The sequence below is a fragment of the Arachis duranensis genome, chromosome 4 (assembly GCF_000817695.3).
Source record: "Arachis duranensis cultivar V14167 chromosome 4, aradu.V14167.gnm2.J7QH, whole genome shotgun sequence".
NCBI classification, from domain to species: domain Eukaryota; kingdom Viridiplantae; phylum Streptophyta; class Magnoliopsida; order Fabales; family Fabaceae; genus Arachis; species Arachis duranensis.
In genome coordinates this window covers 29,881,853-29,907,523 of record NC_029775.3, presented here as the reverse complement: position 1 = coordinate 29,907,523, position 25,671 = coordinate 29,881,853, and the positions used below count along the sequence as shown (strand labels likewise).

Genomic DNA, 25,671 nt, shown 5'->3' with positions numbered 1-25,671 from the left:
CATGTTCATAGTCTCCAAAAATATTAACAACAATAAACATTTAATATCAAACATATCCATAAAACAACCAAAGTACCAAACATTTAAAAATTACGAAGTATAATTCATCATATTGTAGAATCCTCAAGTCTTTTTTCCGATTTGTTGTTCCTTCATTAGTAGTCGTATCAGTTGGGGGTCATGAGGTTGAGATTGAGGAGTCTTTTGAGTAGTTTGAATATTAGTAGCTATAGGTTCATCCGATGGAGTAATTTTCTCAAGAGGAAGACCTTCTATAAAATCACAGAACAATAAAAGTATAATCACATACACACAACAATCCACAATAAATCACAAAAATCAAATTATAGAGAACAATTCATAGAAAATCATAAAAATTAAATCACAGACATCACAAAACCACACATAAATTATGAAAATCATAGATAAATATAAATTAACAAATATAAATTATAATTATAATTATAATTAACCTAACTCATAGAAATTATAACACTGCTACTGTAATTAAAAAAGAATCGTAATAAAAAATTATAACATAAACACATAAATAACAGAATCCACAAAAATTGAATCACATAAACCCTAAAAATCAGAATCAGCATCAGAAATATAAATTATAATTAACCTAACTTTAGACATTATTATAACAAGTTAATTAAAGTAAATAATAAAAATCTCAGAGTTCACACTTCAAGAGTTTACTTACCCGATGGAGAAGAGGGGCAGACCAGCGAAGACCAGCAATTTACCCGTGAAGACCGGCAAAGACGCAATGATCGGCGAAGATGCGATGACCAACGAAGATCTATTTTATGATTTCACGTGAAATTCGGAGTAATTTGGCAGAGTTTAGAGCAAAAAAGTAAAAGATTTGAAGTAACCTTCTTGAGCACTAAACGCCAAGCTGGCGCCAGCAACAAAGTAAAACAGAAACGTTGCTGCCCATTAGGGGTGCTAAATGCCCAACCAACATTTAGCGCCAGGCATCCGAACCTCACTTACACTCTTGGAGCATCTCTAGTTGGATTTAACTTTTATAAGTTATCTTATCTTATATTTTTGTAATTTTTATTTACAAACAATATCGTTTAGTTTAGGATTTAATATTTTATTTTATTTTCAAATCAAATTAGGTTAGATAAAAAAGGAAAAAGAATCACCCTTTAGGGATGATCATTTTCTCTCTTCTGCACTTTTCAGAACCCTTGTTTTCTCTATAAATCATGAGCCACTAAACCTTCTTGGTTAAGGTTAAGAGCTCTGTTTATTTCTATGGATTAAGACTATTACTTTTCTGTTTTAATTAATGTATTGATTTAGTTTCAAGGATTACTTTCGTTCTTAATTTCATGAATGTGGAACAAGAGTATGGCCCTTATTCTAGATGCGTTCTTGTGACCCTTGGGAGAGGTCTCTCACCTGAGCACAACTTGAAAGTAAATTCCTCCCAAATTGCTAATTACTTGAACTAATCTGGATACGTGACATATAATCCGTTTAGCCTTGGATAATTAGGATTTTTGTGGCCATAAACTAGATCTGAACTTAACCCTCTAATTGGAATCAAGTGACCAAGAGATTGGCGATTGATGAAGATTAGAAGAGACTAAATCACTTAGAGATTAGAGTTTAGTCAATTATAGTTTGCCATGAAATGAATCTTGCATGATTAAAATAGTTGGTAAGAAAACTTGATCCGAAAAAGTAAACATCTCTGATACCTTGATTGCTTCTCTCATTGATTTCTACATCAAAGTCATTATTACTTGGACGATCCAGTACACTTGCCGATTTAGTTGTGGATATTCTCAAAATTTGCACCAAGTTTTTGGCGTCGTTGTCGGGGACTAACGATGATTGATAACTACTAGTTGTCTGATTGCTTAGATTAGGTATTTTTCTTAGTTTTGTTTGTTTATTTTTATTTTATTTCCCTTATAATTTTCGAATTAGGTTTTATTTATTTTTCCTTAGTTTCTGATTTTAAGCTTGGTGTCCCTTTAGTGATTTTTTTCACTATTTTCAAAAACTTTAGTATTCTTCATTGTTTAATTTTTGAAAATTCTGGTTTACCTTTTGTTAGTAGTTTTTGAAATTCTTAGTTTAATTGCTTGCTTTATTTTGTTTTATTTCATTTTACATAGGATATCTCGCTGAAAATTCTCTATACTCTGATATAGAGATTCTCACTCTTCTTTGCTTTTTGTTTGTTTATGAGCAGGAACAGAAAAAATGAACCCCTTCTTGATTTTGATATTGAACCTGAGAGGACCTTGAGCCGGCGTTTGTAACAAACTAGAGCTTATAAAGATGATGTGAATCTCAAGGATACTTTTGAAAGGAAGCCATCGATTCCAACAATCCCAATAATGCTGTTAATGGTAATGGAGGGAATCTGAATGGTAATGAGCAAGCAAGGAGGACTCTGAATTCCTACACTGCCCCCCTTCTTGACATTTATGGCCGCAGTATCTCAGTACCTCCTATAGGTGCTAACAATTTTGAGCTAAAGCCACAGTTGATCACTCTGGTGCAACAAAACTGTTAGTTTCATGGGCTCCCGCAAGGAGATCCAAATCTCTTCATCTCTAACTTCCTATAGATCTCTGACATTGTAAAGACTAATGGAGTGAATCATGATGTCTATAAGCTCATGCTCTTTCCATTTGTTGTGAGGGACAAAGCAAAGCAGTGGCTGGATACTCAGCCATAGGAGAGCTTGGACTCTTGGGACAAGATGGTCAATAGATTTTTTTACCAAGTTTTTCCCACCTCAGAAGCTGACTAAGTTGAGGGTGGATGTTCAGAATTTCAGACAGAGAGATGGTGAGTCCCTCTATAAAGCTTGAAAAAGATACAAGCAGATGAGCAGGAAGTGTCTCCCAAATATGTTTTCAGACTGGACCAAGCTGCAGATCTTCTATGATGGCCTCTCTGAGATGGAAAAAATGTCTCTAGATAATTCTGTAGGTGATTCCTTGCACATGAAGAAGATGCATGAAGAGGCTAATGAGCTCATCGAGATGGTTGCTAACAACCAATATCTGTACTCTTCTAAGAGAAATTAAGTGAATCTTGTGAAGAAAGGAGTTATGGTGGTGGACACCCTGGATGCCATTTTATCTCAGAACAAGATCATGTCAGAGCAGATTAGTATGATTTCTCAGCACTTGCGTGGGATGCAAGTCTTAGCAGTTAATATTCAAGATGCACCTTATGACATGAGTGGAGGCCTCAACTTAGGGGAGAATTATGATTTTGCCCAGCCCACTCCTGAGCAAGTTAATTATATAGGGCGGTTTCAATCAGAACAAGTTCAATAATTTCAAGAACCGCCAATTTCATGCCCCTCATCCACACAGGTGTCCACCCAGCCTTAGAATACTCCGGACTTGGCCTCTTTAGTTGCAGAACTTTCCAAGAGCACTCATAGCTTTATGCAGGAGACTAGAGCTTCCATACGGAACTTGGAAGTATAAGTGGGTCAATTGAGCAAGAGAATACCTAAGAGACCTCTTAATACTCTTCCTAGTGACCCAATGACTAACCCAAGAGAAGAGTGTAAGGCCCTAACAATGGATAAAAAATCCTTACTGAAAAGGGAGGTGGAAGTTGTTAAGGGGTCAGAGGAGAAAGAAGCTCTAGAAAGGGCTGAGGTTACACTATCACACGCCCCCTCTGAGGCACCTATTCAAGAGCCTGAAGCACCACAACCTCAGAAGCTCTAAGAGGAGACCAAGGACGAGTAGTTCTCCCAGTTCTTAAAAATCTTTAAAAAGTTACAAATTAATATTCCTTTTTATGAGGTTTTGGAGAAAATGCCTCCCTATGTAGTATTCATGAAGGCTTGATCTCTGAGAAAAAGGCCTTAAAGGGAGATAAAACAGTGGTCCTGACCAAGGAATGCAATGCACTCATTCAGAGTAAGCTTCTAAAGAAGATGCCAGATCTAGGGAGCTTTCAGATTTCTTGTACTATTGGGAATGTCACTTTTGATAAAGCCCTTTGTGATCTTGGCTCAAGTATCAATCTAATGCCTTTGACTGTAATGAAGAAGCTGCAAATTTAAAAGGTACTACCTACAAGATTAGCATTGGAGATTGCTGACATATCTCTGAGGCAGGTACATGGGCTAGTGAAAAATGTCTTGGTCAAGGTTGGAGAGCTCTTCCTTCTGCAGATTTTGTGATACTAGACATGGGAGAGGATGTAAATTACTTCATCATCCGAGGAAGACCATTATTGGCCACTGGAAAAGCTCTGATTGATGTTGAGAGAGGTAAATTGGTTCTGAGGCTACGAGAGGACTACTTGGTATTCAAAGTTTTTAAACGTTCACCATTCTCTAGAGAAGGAGGTACTTGTATGCAGAGTTCATTGCTTAAGCCTTCCCCTTTGGTGGGGACCAATACAATTTTCTCTGACATCAAAGCTAAGTTTGGTGTTGGACATTCATCACCCATCAAGGAGAAAGGAGGTTCCAAGAAGAAGGTACCTAAGGGCTGGAGGAACAAGAAGATTTCCACTGAAGATTTCTCTCCTAGAATAAAAGCAGTGTTCACTAGAAGTCCAGTCCTACCTCATACAGTAAGTAGAATCCTGTCTTTGAAGCATATTGAGTTGATACATGAGAGCACAGGAAAGAAGTTCACAGTAAGGGGTGAAGACCTGAGCCCTTATGACCCTTCTCCTTCAAGGAGCTTACCGTGAAGGTAGTGACAGTGAGGAAGCGCTTGTTGGAAGGTAACCCAACCATGAGTATCCTTTAGGTTTTATTTCAGTTTGAGTTTCTTTTATTTTTTTCATTGTTTTTCATAGTTTTTTCTTAGTTTAATTTATTTTGTGATCATACACAGTATTTAAAACAGGAACAGGAGGATTCAGAATGAAGAACAGAACACCCTGGAGTAAGGATCCTTTGAATGATTTGGGTGTTTAGCGCCAGGAAGGGTGCCAGGAAACCTGGCGTTTAACGAATTACATAGATTGGCGTTAAACGCTAGGTGGGTGTTAACACCCATGAAGGAGGCATTTCTAAACCCACCAAAAGCGCTAAACACCAGCTAGGCATTTAGCGCCACACATGGCTCGTCTTTATTTCTTAAAAAAAGAAGTGTTCCATAATTGTATCCACATTGGAATTATCGTGTAGTCTGCCTCTTCTATCCGTATATCAGCATCCCATCTTTTTAGATGAATTATGAATTGTTTGAATAACCATGGGAAACCCCTTTCCACCCTTATAACGTCCGCCTCCTTTGCAAAGAAAACTTGAAATATGTTATCCCCATGAGGTTTGACTCGTAATCCCTCTGGTTGGTTCTATATGGCACTGAACGTTGCTTCTAGGGTTGCAATAGTAAATTTTCTGTCTGCTATTATTCTCTCCACCAAACTCCTTGAGCAATTTTTCAAACCCGATCTGATATCCTTTTTTATAGAGTCACAATGTCATTGTCCTCCTCTGTTGATAGGTTTGGATTTGGTTTTTGATTCACCTATCCCTTTCTCCAATTCTCCCCTTCCTCCATTCTCCTTTAGTTTCTATCCCTCGTATGCTTACACTTTGTTATGATGCACTCATAATTTTACTGTGATGATCTCTCTATCACTCCTATGGTGACTCAATGACATTCACTCTTACACTTATTTTTTTCAAATTGGTTATTCACTCTCTGTACGAGGTGTACTCTCACACAAATTTTGAAAAAATACTAAACCCTAGCAATGTACACTAAACCGTATCCTAACAAGGTATAATAGAAATTAAACTTTAGTAGGGGTACACAAATTTTCATTCACACATATCTCGTTTGCATATGAGATATACCTTAAAAGAATTAACTTATCTCATTTATAATGTAAATAAATAAAATATTTATATATTTTTATTTACCATGTAAATCAAATAAATAATATGATACAAATTAATAAATATTTTCTTGATATAAATCTAATTCAGTAATTGAATTGGATCGAATTCTACGATCCATAACCAATATCTGAATCAATTAAAATTGAGTTTAATCTTATTTGATTCGATTGTAATCGAATTTATTCATCGGGGACAGGATCGATATAATATTATAATCAAATCAGATTAATTTTGAACAGATAATCAGACTACTGGCTCCGCTGAACAATCCTAATAACTAGCTTGTCTATTGCATATTTTTGGGAAGGGACGGTCTAGTGTACATATGAGAAGTTGGGAAAGGCGTACAGAGAATTTGTTTTTTGTGCTTGGAGGGAGGACACGTGTGACGTTCTTTTTATAACGGAAAAGACTTTGAGGGTGTGGGATTTGATGTAGGCTTAGAAGGCTCACAAGGGGTGAGCCTAGCCGATACTATTCATTAAGGAGAGATATGGAATCAAGAATGGATTGATGGGTGGGTCAGTGGGCTGTGGGCTTTGGGAGAAAAATATTTTTGGGTCAAGTTCGAAAAAAAATTCATGAGTTAGTGTGAGAAAAGGGAAACAATCTGTAGCACTAGTTTCGAAACCAAAGCCCCTCCCACTTTGTCCCTGATTCGAAGAGGGGTCGTTGCTGGCGGTAGTTGCGGAGGTCTGGGTGCCGTTTCACGGACACAGCGGAGGTCCGAAGTTGTATTGCAGTCGTTGTGTTCGGTGTGGAACGTGGTTGCGTGTGATCTAAAGATGCAGAATAGGACCGGTTCCTTGCACGAAATCCCCACGCTGAAGGATGCAGTGAGCCCTACGTGCCGTCTGATATGGAAATCTGGCCGCCGTTCGATGGAAAAGAAGGCTCTGGAAGGTCCAAGGAATCAAAAATCTGCCGCTGAAACAACGCATCAGAGAATCCGCACTTTCTCCTTTTGCTTTTTCTGTCAGATCTTAGTTTATCTCTGGGGATTCTCATTTTCCGACGGAAGTCGGTTCTTGCGTTAGCTGGATGCTGATACAGTTCAAAGTCAAGTGTGTAATATTTTCGTTCCTTTAATCAAATTTGTTTGTAATTTTGTGTTTGTTGTGAGTAATTTTACTGCTATGGGTTTTGTACTTTAATTGAAGCTTAACGATACTGTTGGTGCCATGTTTGCATGGAGAGAATGCCGAAAAGGAAATTTGGATTTTGGATTTTGTGATTTAGATTTGGAATGTATTCGGCTAGGGACGGATTTTTGCGGCATGGATTATCAACCTATAAAAAAATTGAATGAAATCGGTTCATACATAAGTGGTATTTAAGCGTTGTGATGTTTGGATGTTTGATGGCTCTAGCTCACCGTTCAGGATCGAAAAATAGAAAAGGATTAAGGGTAATTTATTTTAGCCCTTATTACCGTACATAGTTGAAGGTCTCTGATTTTCGTCTATTGGACCAATAGTCCAATAGGGATTGGACATGGTTATTGTTCCAGGCATGTGAGTGGGGATTGGGGATCGTCTTTGGATCAAATGAAGCTTTCCTCCTTTCTAGAGTAAGCCGAACATCGTACTTGCTACACGATTATGACTACTCTGGTAGGGAACTTGAGAAAAGTGCCAACGCCAATGCAATTTTTTCAATTTATGTCTATCATACCTCTTCACGTATTGGATTTTGGAGGTGTCCGTTTTATTTCTATTGCCCCCACCTTATCTTTATTGTTCGTAGCCCCTAAGGCAATATTTAGCCGTTATAGTTAGAAGCTGTTAAATGTATCATTGTTATCATTCAGATGTGCTTGGCTGTTTATAGTTATATACTGTTATTATTATATAGATGAGATTCTGGAATTCTCTACAGCTAATGGATTTTTCTATCATACTGATTCGTAAGTTGGCAATAAATATTATGGAATTTTCTTAAATGCTTTCAGAATATGAACTCGTTTAAAAATCAAAACGTGTATATGTTGAAATAGAATATCCTGTGTTGTAACTTTGAGACAAGGTATGACATTGGCAATGTTTTTCAAATTTACCAGTTGAGAAACTATGTAACCCTTGCGGATTGGTGTTACTAATCACTGGCTGCTGTAGTGATTAGGAGTGCAATTGCAAAGTTCATTTGTAACACAGCTGTTATGTTACGGTTAGATGTATTTCATGTTGACGTGTTGTGTTTGTAATATGTCATGGAAAATATAATAAGATTAGAACTCAGCACAAGATTTCCTTGTCATGACCGAAATAATTTTCATTCATTTGTCAGAAATTGAATCTGAAGCTCCTTGTATCACATATGTTACTCATGATAGAGTAAGATCTTTGGGACAGTTCTTGAAGGGAAGATCTATTCGTCAGGGAAACGGATGTCCCGGTCTTTGATGTAGTTGATTGTGCATAAGACATTTGGGTGTTGAAATTACAGTGGTTTGTGTTCATGGTTGTTTGGCTTTTTAAAATCTGTAGTATAATTTGACAAGAACTTTCATGGGCGGAGTGATTGACTGTAACTTGTTGAACACTTTCATATTTTCAGGCTAGAACTGTGAACCGATAACTCTAATGGATTTCAATGGGTTGTTTGGAGCTAAAGTGGAAGACTCGGATGAGAACAGCTCTGATGGATATTGTGGCCGTTATTATGCAAGTGACGAAGAAGGTGACGAGGATGAAGGTGGTGAGCACTGCGGTGGTGAGGAAGGTGACCCTATAGGTCATAGAGAAGATGAACACGATAATTTCTCAGGTGGTGCCAGTCATGCAGTGGATGATGGAAAAATTCATCCAGTTGTCATAGAGGATTTCCTGGGCAGAGAGTTTGATGGGGAGGAGGATGCCTATCTTGTGTATAAGGAGTTTGCTAGAATGAAGGGTTTTGGGGTCCGCAAAGGCAATGTGGGGCGTGTTGATGGGGTTTTGGTCAGGAGAGACTTTTTTTGCCGCCGACAAGGCACAAGACATCCTAAGCACTATGACCGTCCTGAGCGAGTTAGGGAGGAGAGATTGGAGAGTCGAACCGACTGCAAGGCGAAGTTGAAGATTTACTATGATGTGCAACGCAGTGTGTGGAAGGTCAGGACCATCTTCGATAAGCACAACCATGAGCTTGCCCCGGCAATGTTTTCCTACCTCCTGCCTAGCCATCGCAAGATGAGTAATGGTGACAAAGCGCAAGTTGATAGCATGAAGCAGTTTGGGATACCAACATCAAAGATAATGGCTTACATGGCTGGTCAATCTGGAGGGTATAGAATGCTATGATTTACAAAGCGTGATTTGTATAATTAGGTACACGGGCAAAGGCTGGCCCGAATCAGTGATGGCGATGCTACAACAATGATTAGTTACTTGGAGGGCAAGGCGAATGCTGACATGACGACTGTCTTACGTTACACGCGAACTGCCGATAATCGGCTGGGGAGCCTTTTCTGGGTCGATGGTGAGATGATGTCAGACTATCAGTTATTCGGAGATGTCCTGGCTTTTGATTCGACGTATCGGTCTAATAAGTACAAGAAACCGCTTGTAGTGTTCTCCGGGTCAAATCACCACAAACAGACAACCATTTTAGGATTTGCGCTGCTGGAGGATGAGGAAGTTCGTAGTTACAAATGGCTGCTGTTAAATCTTGTAGACGTAATGGGAGAGAAGACGCCGTGCATTGTTGTGACAGATGCGGACAAAGTGATGCGCACAGCCATTGCGGAGGTGTTCGCGGCAGCTAGGCACCGCCTGTGTGGGTGGCACTTGGAGAAAAATTGTGTCCAGAGGGTTAAGGATACCAAATTCAGGAAGGTCTTTAAGAAGGCTATCTATGTGAACTTCGAGGTGGAGAACTTCGAGGAATATTGGAAGATGGCGGTGGAGTCACTTGGCCTACAAAATAATAGTTGGGTTCAAAGCACATACGAGGTCAAAGAAAGTTGGGCAACAGCATATCTCCAGGGCACGTTCTGTGCAGGATACAGGACAACCTCAAGGTGTGAGGGGATTAATCCATACATAAAGGGGTTCCTGAAATCCACTGATAGCATTTTAGAGCTGGTGCACAGCTTAGATTGCATTGTAAAGGATTATCGAAACAACAAAGTCACGGTGCAGTTCTATTCTACGTACTATAGCCCCGTGTTAACCACCGGTCTTGACTCTATTGAGCTTTTTGCATCAAAACTGTACACGCGGGCAGTTTTTAGAGAGGTGAAGAAACAAATCAAGGGTGTTGCGACCTTGCTGTTTCGTGGGAGAGACAGCATAAGCACAACGGTTCTCTACAAGTTTTCAAGGATGGGCACCCCTGGTAGGATTCACAAGGTTTTATTCGACCCTGATGACAAGAAAATTCAGTGCGATTGTGCAATGTGGAATAGCGAGGGTATTCCATGTAGTCACATATTCTGCATGATGAAATACGAGGGTTTGGAACAAATACTGGAGAGTCTTATAATGAGAAGATGGTGCAAGGATGCAAAGGATTGTAGACGGATGCCGGTGACTATGAGACCTGGACATGATGGTCGCATGCTTAGGTATGCCGCACTTTGTTCGGCCACAAGTTTCGTCGTAAGACTTGCTTCGGAGGAGGGCGAAGACTTTGAGTTCGCGAGGGAGAGCATCGCGAGTCTAATAGAAAGGCTATGTCACAAAGTTTATGAGAGGGCAGGCAGTCAGCCAGGTATGCCGTCGGGGTGCGCGATGAAGGACCCAATTTGTGGCAAGAACAAAAGGTGCCCCTAAGAGGACGAAGGAGTTCGACCCAAGCAGTCAACCCGACGTCCGATGGAAGAGACGTTGCTGCACCAAATGTGGCATTCCCGGGCATACGAAGAGGACATGCAGAGGGAACTGTGCACGAGGTGTGTCCGGGGTAGGTAGTGGGGTCTCGCCAACGTTTGGCAACGGTTCGCATCACGAACCTGCAGCCTCTTCAGCGTCGCACCCGACAGAGATTGGTGGTGCGTATGAGGTACTTTTATCCATCAACTTGCCCAGATAAATGGGTTGCTGCTCAGGTTGTATGTTTGTGTGCATTTGTGAGATTAGTTTCGTGGATCAGATCATGCCGTAGAAATTAGTCTTGTTTTACAGTGACATAATTTGGTAGATTCCTTACTTTTGAGTATATTGCATGTTATTCTCTCAGTTAGAAGACTATTTGTTTTGGCTTTTGTGAGTAGGAGTTGGTTGAACCTTGTATTTGCCCAACAGAATAATAATTGACTAGGTGTATCAGTCTTGGTGGATTGTGCTTGTTAAATAGTGTCCTGATTGGAATGGTGGTATATGTTGAGACAAGTAAAGAAATTAATGTATAAGAGTTAACCCGTTTTAAGTGAACATTTGAGGCTGTGTTGTTTCCTACTTGCTGAAGTTAGTTTCTGGTATCAATTTTTTGTCTAGCGGATTATATTTTGAACAAAATCTGAAACGGCCTACATGCTTGCAGGATCAAAGGTCGCCTCATGGCGAAGCTGGTCTGAATAATGTGTCTAGCTCAGCAGTGAATACATCCTCCATGACAAATTGGAGAGGTAGTCCATGTTGGCGTGCTCCGTTCTGTGGCGGGGGAAGTGGGGGGAACTTCTTCCTTGGGGGTCAACACATCTACCAATTCTATGCATCCCAACCTTGCTCCGGGCAACAAAGCGAACCGCCACCGCAGGACGTCATGCGCAGCATGTCGACTCCGACGAGGACAACGAATGAGGACTTGTTTGAAGGGTGGCTGCTCCAGGTACGCGGTTTCTCCTGATATGTAATCCGATGTTTTCTATTTCGATGTATTAGAAATTCGGCTATGTCGACTAAACCATGAGCCTTTTGGTGTGGAATAGAATGTGATGGGTCGTTGCTCCTAGAGCAAGATGCAGGGTGGATTTCCCACGCGTGGAGCTTGATGTTAAGCTGGGGATAACACGTACTAAATACTTCCTGTGTTGCCAAATTTTGTATTTTTGGGTAAACTCTATGTTGCTAAGCAGTCGCTGCAAATTTCAATAGTGTGTAATCTGTTTTTCTGATTTATTGTAAGTTGATTTCTATAGTGTGTTGGTGGTCAATCTCTATTAGTGCTGCCAGCGAAAACGCAGCATTAAAGGTTTTAGTTGGCTTTTTTAAATTTTGTGTCCAGAATAAATTGGCTCATAATCAGTTTCCACACCTGTCTATTCACCAAGGATCTGCCTTCACATGAGGTAATTTGGCTGGTTGTAATTGTTCTGAAATGTCTTAAATGCTCGTCTCACTATGTCCTTATCTCTCATTTTCAGCATAATTAAAGATTTCCCCACTGTACTATGAGGAGCCGGATCATGATTACTTAATTCCAAGCTCATGAACAGGTGCAGGGATTTGATAGGAACTCTTCTGCTCTGGCCACTTTTGAATAATTTGCTTCCTTGATGAAGATGGAGAATCTGCATTTTTAGTAGAAGAACTGCATGCTGGTAGCTTTGTTTGAAATAATGTAGGCTTTGAACTGTTAGCTTTGTTTGAGTTAATGTAGGCTTTGAAAATGAACTTCTTGGTGTTTGAAATTTGGAATATGTTAGGTGTACGTCGCATTGAAATCTTCTTTGTCTTGACATAATATGGGTGTAATGTTCGGGTTGCCAGGGCCAATTCGCTTTACTGAGTACTGTTGCAAACAGGCCAAACGTAGGCCAACAATAACGGTTTTTTTGGGCCTTTTTATAGGGGTTTCAAAATGAAAAAGGCAAGGCTCGAACCCGCGCCCCTGGGAAAAGGAATGGATATAAAACTCCCGGGGTATAGTCGTTGTTAGCAACATATGTGCAAATTAAAAATATGTGTAGAAATCTTTCAACCATAATTTTAAGTTATTTTATTTTTAGCTCTTCACTCAGTCATTCTTTACTTAATCGTACATTTTTCTAAAAATAATTTATAAACTTAGCCAATTTTTCTTTTACTAAGTGTATAAAGTCTATAACGGTGTGTTCGAAAAATTCGTTTGACATGATAAAAGTGCGTTGAACATTTTTTCGACACTGTTTTTTTATATTTGTCAATCTTTTTTTCTGAACGCAAAGGTAATTTTGCAGCTTAAAAGCATTTTTATTGGAAACAAAAAATTGTTGCTTTTGCGTTCACTTCAACATAACTCCACCTTTGATGATCATTATTAGTTTTTTTCGAGAAAAGAATGTTCATATTTGTTTGGGCAAAAAACAGAAATAAGCCAAGGAAGAAAATAATTTACGTGAATCAGCCAAAACAAAAACTGCTTCATAAATCTACCAATACACGTTTATATGTAGTTCGAACCAGCTTGGTTCGAACTCCATTTTTACATAATTCGAACCAACTTGGTTCGAATTATACACAAACACACGCACACACTAATTCGAACCAGTTTGGTTCGAATTACACACAATAATTGACTTCTTTAAAATATTAATGAGCTATCAATTCGAATTCCATACAATACTTTTCTGTCCATTTTTAATAGCTCATGAACATTTTTTAATAAATTCTTTTAATATTTTTTTTAAATTATACTACAAAAACTATTTTATGCTATGCAAATCAATTTAAAAAAATGGCTTAAAAAATGTTAAAAGTACTATAAAAATTTGTAATGTTATAATAACTTAGGTAAATATATGCATGTACTCAAATTTTAAATAAAACATTCTATATCGTCAATAATAATTTAGAAATAAAAGAAAATATTTTATTCCATATAAAATAATTAAAAAATATATTTTATTCTATACAAAATAATTTTAAAAAATGGCTTAAAAGATGTTATGAGTACTATAAAAGTTTATAATATTCTAGTGATTTAGGTAAATACATGATAAAAATATTTTTTCTTTAATTTCTAAATTATTAGTAACTATATAGAGTATTTCTTTAATGTCCTAAGTCATTAGGACATTACAAATTTTTATAGTACTTCTAACATTTTTTAAGCCATTTTTTAAATTATTTTGCATAGAATAAAATATTTTTTGTGGTATAATTTAAATAAATTTATTAAAAAAAATATTCATGAACTATCAAGAATGGGCAGAAGAGTATTATATAGAATTCGAATTGCTAACCATATAATTTGAATCAGAGTGATTCGAACTTTCCCATGCATAATTCGAATCATGTAATATCTCGTCATATAATTTAAATAATTTTATTAAAAAATTATCATGAATATTTTTTAATAAATTTATTTAAATTATACCACAAAAAATATTTTATTCTATGCAAAATAATTTTAAAAATGGCTTAAAAGATGTTAGAAGTACTATAAAAATTTGTAATGTGCTAATGACTTAGGACATTAAAGAAATACTCCACATAATCACTAATAATTTAGAAATTAAAAAAATATTTTTAGCATGTATTTACCAAAATCACTAGAATATTACAAACTTTTATAGTACTCATAACATTTTTTAAGCTATTTTTTAAAAATTTTTTTTGTATTAGAATAAAATATATTTTTCAAAATTATTTTGTATAGAATAAAATATATTTTTTTAATTTTTAAATTATAATTTTTTTAATAAATTTTTTAATAACATTTTTTTAATAAATTATTAATTTTTTAACAGCATAATTCGAATTATACCATGTAATTCGAACCAAGCTGATTCGAATTAGTATGTGCGTGTGTTTGTGTGTAATTCGAACCAAGCTGGTTCCAATTAGTGTGTGCATGTGTTTGTGTATAATTCGAACCAAGCTGGTTCGAATTATGTAGAAATGGAGTTCGAATAAAGCTGGTTCGAACTACATATAAATATGCATTGGTGGATTCATGAAGCAATTTTCGTTTTGACTGATTCACGTAAATTATTTTCTCCCTTGGCTTATTTCTGTTTTTTGTCCTATTTGTTTCAAGATATTTCAATTATTTTAAAATTTTTTCAAATTTTAGTAGTTTTTTATATTTTGATTTTTTTTTATTAAATTTCTTATTGTAATTCTATTATAATATGAATTATTGATCTTATTAAAAATGATAAAGTAAATAATAAACTAACCATACATAACAATGGAATTATAGGTAATGAAATTTTACGGTCCAAAATAATAATAAATAAAAGAATACTGAGAATACTAAAAAAATTATAGAAATTTTTTTATTTGACCTTGTAAAATTTATTATTATAATTCTTGCTCATTGTTTATTAGTCTAATTTATTATAATATGTATTATTGTTCCTACTAAAACTGATAAATTAAATAAAAAATTAATCATAAGTAATAATAAAAACATAAAAATATATTAAAAAATAATATTATAATTTAATATTATATTTTTTAAGTAATTAAGTAATTATGTATATAAAAGTAATTTCAGATAATATTATCAAAACAATTTCACTCTAACAAAATCAACTTCACTGTAGAATTGTCAAACATAAATCATGTTAGCACAAATTCACTTCTATCCAAATTCAATTATACAAAATCACTTTCATTCAAATTTCAGTTTGACCAACTTGAATTCAAAGTAAATACGTATAGTGTACACTAATTCAATAAATATGAACACTAATGTTAATTTCTTCACCATTGTTTGGTTTTTAATAATATATATTTTAAGAGCATTGTCGCTGTTACAAAATGTATGTATACAAAATGTTTAGAGTTGCATGATGTCTTCATACAGGATACAGGATGGTGCTATAAATCTTTCACGGCTTCAAAGGCAGCTGACCTATTGGCTGAGACACGCTATAGAATTCCAAAGTGAAAGAACATTTCCTATGCCAGGAAGAGCTTGGGACAAAAAATTGGTAGTTTGACCTCCAAAAGTGCTGTATGCAACCAAATATAAACCTAACGTGGGACTCCAAGTTGTTTCAAAATGGCCACATGCTTGTTAGAGATGCACCAAAAAAGAGTACGCACACATTATAGGACCGGGACTTTTTGTAAGTGCCATGGCTTCTAGGCCTTAACCTGCCAGTGAGCAAAGGCTTTGGCAACAATGTTGCTAGCCAAGTCGTTGTGCGACTTCATAACCAGATCTACAGCCAAGCGTATACGCGTTGCCTTGCTGACGTTCTATACCACATGAAAACCAAAGCCGATGTTACATATGTGGTTAACTAGACGCAAACCTATCGTGACATGAACTAGTGACAGAGGAAAATACCTGGACACTATAATCCTGCCATAGATGGTCCCTAATTATCCACTGTGCCACCCACACATTGCAGTCCATTCTGTTACACAGTCACAAAAAACACAAGTAAATATGTATTCCAAAGGAGAGATGCCACTTTTATTATGAGTTGAGACACTCTTTATTTTGTTGAGTCATGGATGCATGTGCGAGGCATGTGGAGGGGATATTCGTAGCTCACAAATTCGGATCCTACTGGGGCAGTTCAGGATCTTCGAAATCGAACATTGAAAACCTGGGTCGAACAGAGCTGTTGCCAGAGAGCCAAGACTGTCCCAGGGTTAGCCCTTTAAGGTACAACGCCTACTTAAACAAGAAGAATATGACAACGATCAAGAACCTAGCGTCAACACCTAAAAAAAAAGGGGATACTATCCAAAAGTTGGGAATTAAATCGGGATACACACAGTGAATGCAAGTTTAGCGACTCCCTGCTATAGGTTGGCACCTCGAGTGAGCGATGTTGGAGAATAGCAACTGATGTCGATATTAATCTCTTGGTGTATCTACACTACAAGACTGTTTATCTTTATCTGCCTCAATAGGTGATTACTAGTATATGTTTTTCATTATTTGGCTCGTAAAAAATATTTCTAAATTTATTTTCATGTATGGTTAATCGTGGCTGTGGCCTGTGGCCATATGCTTGTACAAATTAATTAACCATTCTTATCATACGTACATGTCCCCTCATGCACTGACCCTTTAAAACGTCTTCTTGGTTGAACTCTAACTATTTTTTTATCCTGCCCGGACTCATGTTTGAACTGTGACGATGTTGCCTCTGGTCGATGTTCGCCGCTCACTCGTCATCTCTCCTACATTCTTAATACGTTCTTGGCGGAGCTCGTGAAAAGAGACGCGTGTTATACGATGTAAACCCTAAGATCAACACACCACTAAGCATGAACAGTTGCCGTCGAAATGCTCGCTGTTGCACTGCCATTAACTCTCGTGAAGAGAAACCGTATAGTTGCGCAGGAGGGTGTGAACAATAGTAACGGTGCCAATATTAAAACTGTGACCTAGAAGAGGCGGGGGGCCGGAAGCACTCAGTCACAACCGCTTTTGGCCGCTAAGGTAGGCTCATCATGGCTGTCCAGTGCACGCATCGTTTAAACCTGTAGATGCCCGGCCAGGTCAAACGCTAACTTCCCATGTCTTGGTGACTGGCTTCCCAATGCAAGGCTCGTGTTCCTGTAGCGGAAGCATATGCCGCGGGCAACCCTACACGCATCGGATGACACGTGCATGCCGCGCTCCCACCGTCCGCGAGCCAACCCGGATCGAGGCCTACTTTGGAGAAGAGCTGTGGTGAAGCATGCAACGACGTCATGCGAAGCCACGTACCAGGACGTGGATATTTGACTGTTGCGATACCCGCGTTAATATGTTGAGAAATATGTTATCCATGCAAGTACAAAAATTTATTTTCGATAAAGAAACGTAACAGATTTTAAGCCACAGGATTCCATGTTGGGATTAGGCTTTCGAAGTTGTAAAGAAGCAAAACAATAACATTATCGTAAATAAAAATATAAAACATACTTAAAGGAAATCATTCATAAAAATTAAAAATAAGTTAAGCATAACTTCCACCTTCTTTTTAGAGGTTATCCATAAAAATATATAGAGCATAGGGAAGTTTAGAGTATCAATTTTCGCTTTTCCATCGTTACGCTATCAATAAAAAGTAAAGGACATAATTTTTTATTTCGAAAAAATTCAAAAAGATAAATTATCACTAGTATTTTATCCATAATACTATTACGAAAATATGAATCTTTTAAAATTATGTCGGTTCTGGTACTATAGAGTATGACACACAAAATTTATAACACCAAATTACTTTAATAGAATAGTTCTAAGAGACAAAAGGCCCCATAAACTTTTTAATTTATTATTTTCACATGAAAGACTTTATTTATTTTACTTATTTTAAGATTTATTATTTAAAATTTAAAAGAATTTAACGTATATATTTTTATATTTAATTACATATTACATTTGTTGCACAAATTCAGGTAATTAATTTTTACACTTGCTATTTAAAAATAATTTTCTTTTTCTAGATATATACAAATATTATTAGATGTTAACATAAAAAAAATTCTATTGATAGTAATAAAATTAATTCATTTGTTTTAGAATAACTGAATTGTCATTCTAACTTCTAATCACAATATTATTATTTTTTTAAATTATATGCAATAAATATCTAAAAGAGAAGTGAAAACATATATTAACAATAAGCAGTAAAAAATTAAAATTAAATAAAAAATATGTATATCATAACTTTTTATTTAGATGATATTATGCGCTTTTTATTTTTAATATGGAGGAAGGGGTGGGGTGGGGTGTAACAGCATTATGGAAAATAGGGGTGTTTTTCCTGCATGTGGTGTCAGGAGGCTGAAATCGGACTGAGCGACTTAGAACAAGGAACTCGGACGGTCCAATTAGAAGAGATCTACAAAAAAATAATTTTTTTATAAAACTCAGACGGTCCGTTTTGATTTAAAAAAAAACTAAAAACTAAAAACGGAGGGTCCGTTTTGTTTTAAAGAAAAATTTGAAAAAAACAAAAACTCTTAACGGAGGGTCCGATTTCATGTTAAATAAATAAAAAAGGAAACAAAAACTAATCGGACGGTCCGATTTGTGATCAACGAATTTTTTAACAAAGAACTCGGACGGTCCAATTTCTCTCTGTCCCATACCTGTGTCTAATACCTGTATACACCATAACCAAGCACAACTCACACACTCCTCCAATATAAAAAAAATAGCCGATATTATGTAGTTAATTTTATTTTCTGTAGAACATAAAGATAGAGAAAAATAGAGAATGAGAGAAAAGAGAGACATAAAAAAGAAGAATTTGAGAGGGAGTTTGTTAATTTTGGAAGTCTAAAAAAGTTTTAATTCTAATTATAATAAAAAAATCTGATGACACATTTTGATTTGGTGTACTTCTAATATAAAATATGAATTATAAATTACATATATAGAGTGAGAAGGATAGAAAGAAATACAAAAAATGAGAGAGGTAGATAAAAAATTTAAGAAGGATGTTCACTAATTTTAGAGGCAAAAATTTTTCTCTAAATTTTAATAAGAGTGTCATGTGACACATATTGGTTATTAAATTAGTTAATATGTAAATATAATATATAATATATCTATATTTGGATTTAGTATTTTAATTTTAATTTTAATTTAATTTAAATATAATTAGAGAATGTTATGTTGTATATTTTGATTACAAATTCGTAATTAGTCATTCATAATGATATATAACGGAGATAGAATGAGGGAAGGAATGAGAATAATAGAGAAAGGAAGAGATAAGAGGAGAGAATTCATTCATTTCGGAGGAAAAGATTTTACTTCAATTGCAATTAGGGAGTGACATGTTGTTATCGAGAAAAGACGAGATCGGATTCGGCCAGGAAGGATATCTTCCTTGGTACAAAGTTCTTGTTCAATTTTGTTCGCCCAACAAGAAGATAGCCTCTGAATCTCAGGCTTTGAAGAAGATGGATGAAACAATTATGTGAGAGATGCACGCAACAGAATCGGACTATCTCACTCTCTCATCCGATGAAGCTGCTGCTAATTTGATGTTGGAGAACACGACAGTGCTAGCGTTGAACGTGATTCAACTTTGGAAGCTTCACTCTTCTACATTAAAGGTGAATGGCCAATGGTTGAATGTAAGGAGCGAGAGCTATGGTTCTGAAAACCAGATCGGACCGTCCGGTCAAATCGATTCAACCGGATACCAACGATGCAAGCGGTCCGATCCTCCTTCCATAATCGCTCGACGAAAAACTGTTCAAAAACTGCCGAACCGGCCAAGAATCGACCGGTTGGGCCGGACCAGCCGATAAAAGGCCGGTTGGGCCTAATCGGTAGCCTGCCAGTTAGGATAAAACGACATTGTTTTTTACTTTGTAGGAAAAAAAAAGGGAAACGTATCCACTCCTGAACCAACCCCCCTCTTCCCCCAATCATTCATTCATCTGATAGCAAAGAAAAACCCTAGCCCTTCATCGCCGCCGCTGCTTTCCTCTTTTCCGTGTCGTTTTCATCTTCACTGGCACGTCGTTTTCATCTTCCTCTTCCCCAGGTAGCTCGCAACGTCGTTTTCTTCTTCGCTGGCTTCTCGGCACGGAACCCAGATTAGTGGCCCTGCTTTCAATTCTTCGGCTCCGCTTCTTCCTTTTACTTTCAGAATGTTCGGTCTTCTTCCTTGTTTGAAGTTCTGAAATTGTTGTTCAATTTTTGTTCCATTTCTCTTGTAATGTTTTGTGTTCGGCTAATTTTCTTCTTTGCAAACGCAAAAGTGATTTTGTTCATAACATCACGTTTACAAAAAGTAATAATTTTTAACTCCTCCGTTGCACTAACCTGCTTTTAGCCACTATCTTCAACATTTATTTTTCTTATACCCTACTTTATCTTTTATACATGTTATTGCATTATTTATAGAATGGTTATTGTTTTTCTCTAAATGCACTCTTTTTTTATTATTTAATATTTATATTTTTTATTAATTTTTTATTTGACATAAAAAAATATACTTCATATATAAAAAAAAATATATAAGCGAAAAGTATAAAAAAGAAAATTAAACATGTATAAAAAAATAACATCATAACTTAACGTCATGTCTTTTTAAGTAATTATCCATCTAAAAGTGATTTAACTAATATTATCTAAATAATATTTATTTTGTCAAAATCAATTTTAGTAAAGAGTTGTCAGACATAAATCATGTTAACCGAAACTTACTTCTATCATAAATTAATTCTATAAAATCACTTTTATTCAAATTTCAGTTTGACTAACTACACCTCAAACACACACTAAGAGCTTGTTTGGGTGAGTTTTTAAGAAAATATTTTTTTTCGAGTTATCTTTTTTTAAAAGATCTTATGGAAAAGTAAAAGTAATTTTATGTTTGGGTATCTCATGCAAAAAGATCTTTTTATCTATCAATTATGTTTGGGTATAACAATATAAAAGTACTTTTCTATTTATTTATTATATGAAAAATATTTTTTTCTAAAAAATATCTTTTAAAAAAAGATGTAAATTACAGCTTCTCAAAAGAGATATTTTTTATTTTTCTAATACTTTTACTTTTACTATTAGAAATTTACCAAACATACTAAAAAAAATCTCTTTTCATTAAAATTTTTTTTTATCAAAATAATAATGCCCAAACAAGTATTAAGTCTTTAGTGTTCAGCAAAAATTTAGTCCAGGCATATTTCTTTTTTCTCTTCATTAATTTTGTTCCGGTGCATTTGGGTCAATGACCCTTTTTTTTGGTCAACGGTCATAAAACATAGACTTGCTTAATCTTGCATACACATTTAACGCATTCCACCCTTTCAAATATGATGGCCCTGCGGCCCACTCATATCCAAGGTCTCATATGGAGTCCATCCAACCACAGCCCAGTCCTGCACATCCAGCCACAGCTAATTCTATCCAAACGGAGCCAATTCCCTTCTCCAGCAGGAGATACTCGGCTACATGGAGGCGTCACGTTACAGCGTTCACCAAACATTCACATGTGGCTCCCCTTGGACACATGTCAGCACGAGATAACTGCAGGAGGAATATCTGTATGCTCACATGTGTACACTATAAATTTCCTTTTGGGAATGGGGAAGCAAAGCTTAGAAAAGAAGAGAGGTTGGGCTATTCACCACAAATAAATAAGGCCCATAATTTACGAATTAAAATAAAAGGATATCGTATCTGCATGTTGCATAGGACTAGTACTTAACTTTAGGAAATCATTGTTGGGATATATAGTACTACCTGATGTCCTCATCTTAAGTGGAGACAAAAGAATCTCAGCGACTCGGCCTCAATTTTTAGTTTGGAAAGAACAAGAAAAAATCATGGGAGCCAACATTACCAACCATGTATCATGTAAATTTACGCGGCCTTATAGACCACAATGCTTTTAACGGTTTGGATCTTTCTAGGAAGCAGCAAACATCAGATTTCCACACAGATAGAACCGCGCCAAGATAATTTGGCTAAAAAAATCATCTTTCACAAGAAATCATATTTTGCCAAAGGAAAAAAAAAAGGACAGCTAAACTTAATTTATTTGACAACGAAATATTTTTATTGAAATATCATCATCCTATTTCTTTTGTCATTGAAATTGATGGCTCAATTATTTTATATATTTAATCTAAAGTTATTAATCAGATTACGGTCTCCATCTACTTTATGTTGTCTGTTTCAGTATTTTTTTCTCTCTCTTAAAACTTAAGTCACCGTTTTAAATAAATATTGATTTAAATGTATAAATAATATATATTAGTTACATATTACTTCTTCAATTCTTTTTGATATACTTTAATTGATTATTTGTTTAATATTTTCGTAAAATTATTACAAATTATATATTTTAATAAATAAAATATTTATTTTATTTATTTAATTCATCAATATATTTTATTTTATACTTTTAAATATTAATACTTAATTAATAACCAAAAACAATAAATTTTGATAATTATTTAACATTCTTCTTATTTAAATTCAACGTCAAACTATAAATTACATTCTTAATTAAATATTATTTAATAATAACTCACTTCAGATTATTTTTATCACTAAGATCTTTTAAATAGTTTTTATTTCACAAAAATGATAAATAAAAAATATTAATCACATAAAATTATTTTTACATACAAATAATAACATTAACACATATTATATTAAAATAGTTAATTAAGAATAATAAATTATCTAATAATTTTTAATATTTATCATTACATAAAAATTTTTTATGTATAATCACCGTAAAAAAACGAAAGGACTAAGAAATATATATAATACGGACAAGATAGAGAATTTTTTATTTTTAATATTATAGTGGTAGTGGTGTTTTTTTTTTAAATGTGGATTGTTGGGATATTATATTCAAATGTGGAATCGTTTAACAAGAAAAGCAGAAATCAGACCATTCGATTTATTAGAAGTACAGAAATCGGACCGTTCGATTTCTAGAGATACACAAATCGGACCGTCCGATTTGTAGAGATACAAAAATCGGACCATCCGATTTGTGGTAAAAAAAATTAAAAAATTTGAGGTACAGAAATCGGACCGTCCGATTTGTGACAGTACACAAATCGGACGGTTCGATTTGTGGTAAAAAAAAATTAAAAAATTTGAAGTACATAAATCAGACCATCCGATTTATGTACTTTCATAATTTTAAAAAATATCAAAAATTATAATGTTAAGGTATATTACCACTTCTACTTTTATAACAAAAAAAAATTAGCCCGAGATAGACTATGCCATTAATTTATCTTGGAGCACGTGATTAAATTTCATCCCTTACTCCACTTATCAACCCCTGATCCTTCTTTCTATATATATGGAATAATAAGTTGCCTAATGCCTATTATATATTCCTAACTCACAAGTCAAATTCACAAATCATAAGTCACACCAAAAAAAAAGACACAAATTAAACAAGATTGGTATATTGTAGAAACCCTTTACTACTCTGTCTAAAGATTCCTCTTCTTGTTCCTCTTCCTCTTTCACTTTCTCTCTCTAATGGAGAATATTGGTGATGAGTACCATCGTTATTGGGAGACCAGCATGTTCCTCCAAACCCAAGAACTCGACAAGTAAGTCACAATTTCTCTCCCTCTCCAACTTAATTGAATTAATTAACGCCTCTCTATATATGTTGTCTTAATTGATAATTAAGATGAAAATTAATTAATTGACATTGATTAGCCATGGCAGCTGGGGTTTGGATGAGGCGTTGTCAGGCTACTACGATTCGAGCTCGCCGGACGGTGCGGCTTCGTCGGCGGCGTCGAAGAATATTGTGTCGGAGAGGAATAGAAGGAAGAAGCTCAATGAAAGGCTTTTTGCTCTTCGATCAGTGGTCCCCAACATCAGCAAGGTAATTAAACAAGCACCACTTCTTTTCCTGCTTCATTAATTAATTAACTATTAATTAATAAAAGTTACTAAGAAACTATGAGAATTTATTATTTTTAATTATTATGTAGTTATTAATTTAATTTTTAGTATGATTTTTTTTAATATAGGAATTTAATAATATATTTTATTTTATATTTTTAAATATTAATAATTAAAAATAATAAATTTTAATAGTTTTTTTTATATATTTTTAATTAATTTTTTATTATTAATTTGTACCGCACATTTGGTGTGCCCACTTTTTTTTATTTATTCTATTTATATTTGATTGAATGGGTTACACCAGCGGCAGTATCTGTAGTAGTTAGGATTATTTATGTAATAATGTTATTGTCATCATCTTAATTTTATTATTGTTGATCCAGATTTTATATCTTTTGACCTATTATAAAATGTTACTTATGATACAACAATGATTGTTATTTTACATAAAATAAAAAAGATTATTGATTATTTGAAATTAAAGAAAAATTATCTTATATGATTTCTGACTATTTGTTCAAAAAGCAAAATATATATCTTTCTACAATTCTAAAATTCTTAACTTTAGCCAATTAATTAGACAATTGGAAAGCGATTAAAAAGCAAATAATGACATTTACTCGAACTTAAATGATTGTATATTGGTGCAGATGGATAAGGCTTCAATAATAAAGGATGCAATTGAGTACATACAAAAGTTGCAAGAACAAGAGAGGATAATTCAATCAGAGATAGTTGAGCTTGAGAGTGGTATGATGGTGGAGAAGAAGAACCCTAACAGCTATGAATTTGAGCATCAGGAGCTTCCAGTGTTGTTGAGGTCCAAGAAGAAGAGAACAGATGAGCTTTATGATTCTCTCAATTCTAGAAACTCCCCTATTCATATACTAGAGGTACTCTCTTTCATTTCCTAGTTTCTCTCTCTTGTATTATTGATACTGTTAATTTTATTTTAATTTGGTGGACACATTTGCCGATACTATATTTGATGTGGATATAACTATTTTTATTATAGTAGCTTAATTATTGATAAAAAGATTGTTTTTGTTTTTGTTTTTTTATTTCATATATCCATTTGATAGCGACACTCAAATTTTACTAAATCTCTTTTCTTAAAATTATAAAAGTATTAAATACATGAAAAATATAAGAAATATAAGAAAAAATGAGTCCTATGCGCTCGTTTAATTAGGATAAATTATAAAAAAGTGCACGGAGAAATTTAAGTACTGATAAATATAGACTAAAAACGATAAAACCAGCATAAAACTTTTAAAAAATTGTTATTAATTTGACAAAGACGCAGTGTTTTACAAGTATGTTAGAAAAATGAAATCTTTTCCTAATTTTTATTAATAAAACTTGGTGATTTTATCAGAGTAGTAGATTTTATTTATTTATTCATTTATTTGCAAATTTATTTCTACACAATTAACTGGAAATTAAAAAAATGAAAAGAAGTTTATTTAGAGAATTTTGTGGTGAATTTTCTATGCAGCTGAGAGTAACATACATGGGAGAGAAGACAATAGTGGTAAGCTTGACATGCAGTAAAAGGACAGATACAATGGTGAAACTGTGTGAAATTTTTGAGTCATTGAAACTGAAGATCATCACCGCCAATATCA

General features: G+C 34.8%; 3 protein-coding genes across 3 annotated transcripts in view; all 3 read left to right on the top strand.

Moving 5' to 3' along the window:
- Positions 1-8,460: 8,460 nt before the first annotated feature.
- Positions 8,461-9,159, top strand: LOC107483942 (protein FAR1-RELATED SEQUENCE 5-like). Its single transcript, XM_016104556.1, has one exon. The coding sequence runs from the start codon at positions 8,461-8,463 to the stop codon at positions 9,157-9,159; it is 699 nt and encodes a 232-aa protein (XP_015960042.1).
- A 75-nt stretch (positions 9,160-9,234) lies between these two features.
- LOC107483941 (protein FAR1-RELATED SEQUENCE 5-like) lies at positions 9,235-15,619 on the top strand. Its single transcript, XM_016104555.2, has 4 exons — positions 9,235-10,570; positions 10,767-10,861; positions 11,342-11,629; positions 15,536-15,619. The coding sequence occupies exons 1-4, from the start codon at positions 9,235-9,237 to the stop codon at positions 15,617-15,619; spliced, it is 1,803 nt and encodes a 600-aa protein (XP_015960041.2).
- Positions 15,620-23,524: 7,905 nt separating this feature from the next.
- Positions 23,525-25,671, top strand: part of LOC107483952 (transcription factor bHLH35) — a gene marked incomplete in the record, with an annotated part of 10,584 nt that continues 8,437 nt past the window's right edge. Inside the window, 4 exon segments of the mRNA XM_016104566.3 lie at positions 23,525-23,736; positions 23,858-24,020; positions 24,694-24,936; positions 25,542-25,671. Of these exon segments, the coding sequence (XP_015960052.1) occupies positions 23,663-23,736; positions 23,858-24,020; positions 24,694-24,936; positions 25,542-25,671 (610 nt within the window).

Excerpts from the sequence above, each read along its gene's own strand:
- LOC107483942 (XM_016104556.1), top strand. The coding sequence starts at position 8,461 with ATGGATTTCAATGGGTTGTTTGGAGCTAAAGTGGAAGACTCGGATGAG.
- LOC107483941 (XM_016104555.2), top strand. The coding sequence starts at position 9,235 with ATGATTAGTTACTTGGAGGGCAAGGCGAATGCTGACATGACGACTGTC. Across the intron at positions 10,571-10,766 it reads GAGGGCAGGCAGTCAGCCAG|GTAGTGGGGTCTCGCCAACG; the intron begins GTATGCCGTCGG and ends TGTCCGGGGTAG. Across the intron at positions 10,862-11,341 it reads AGATTGGTGGTGCGTATGAG|GATCAAAGGTCGCCTCATGG; the intron begins GTACTTTTATCC and ends ACATGCTTGCAG.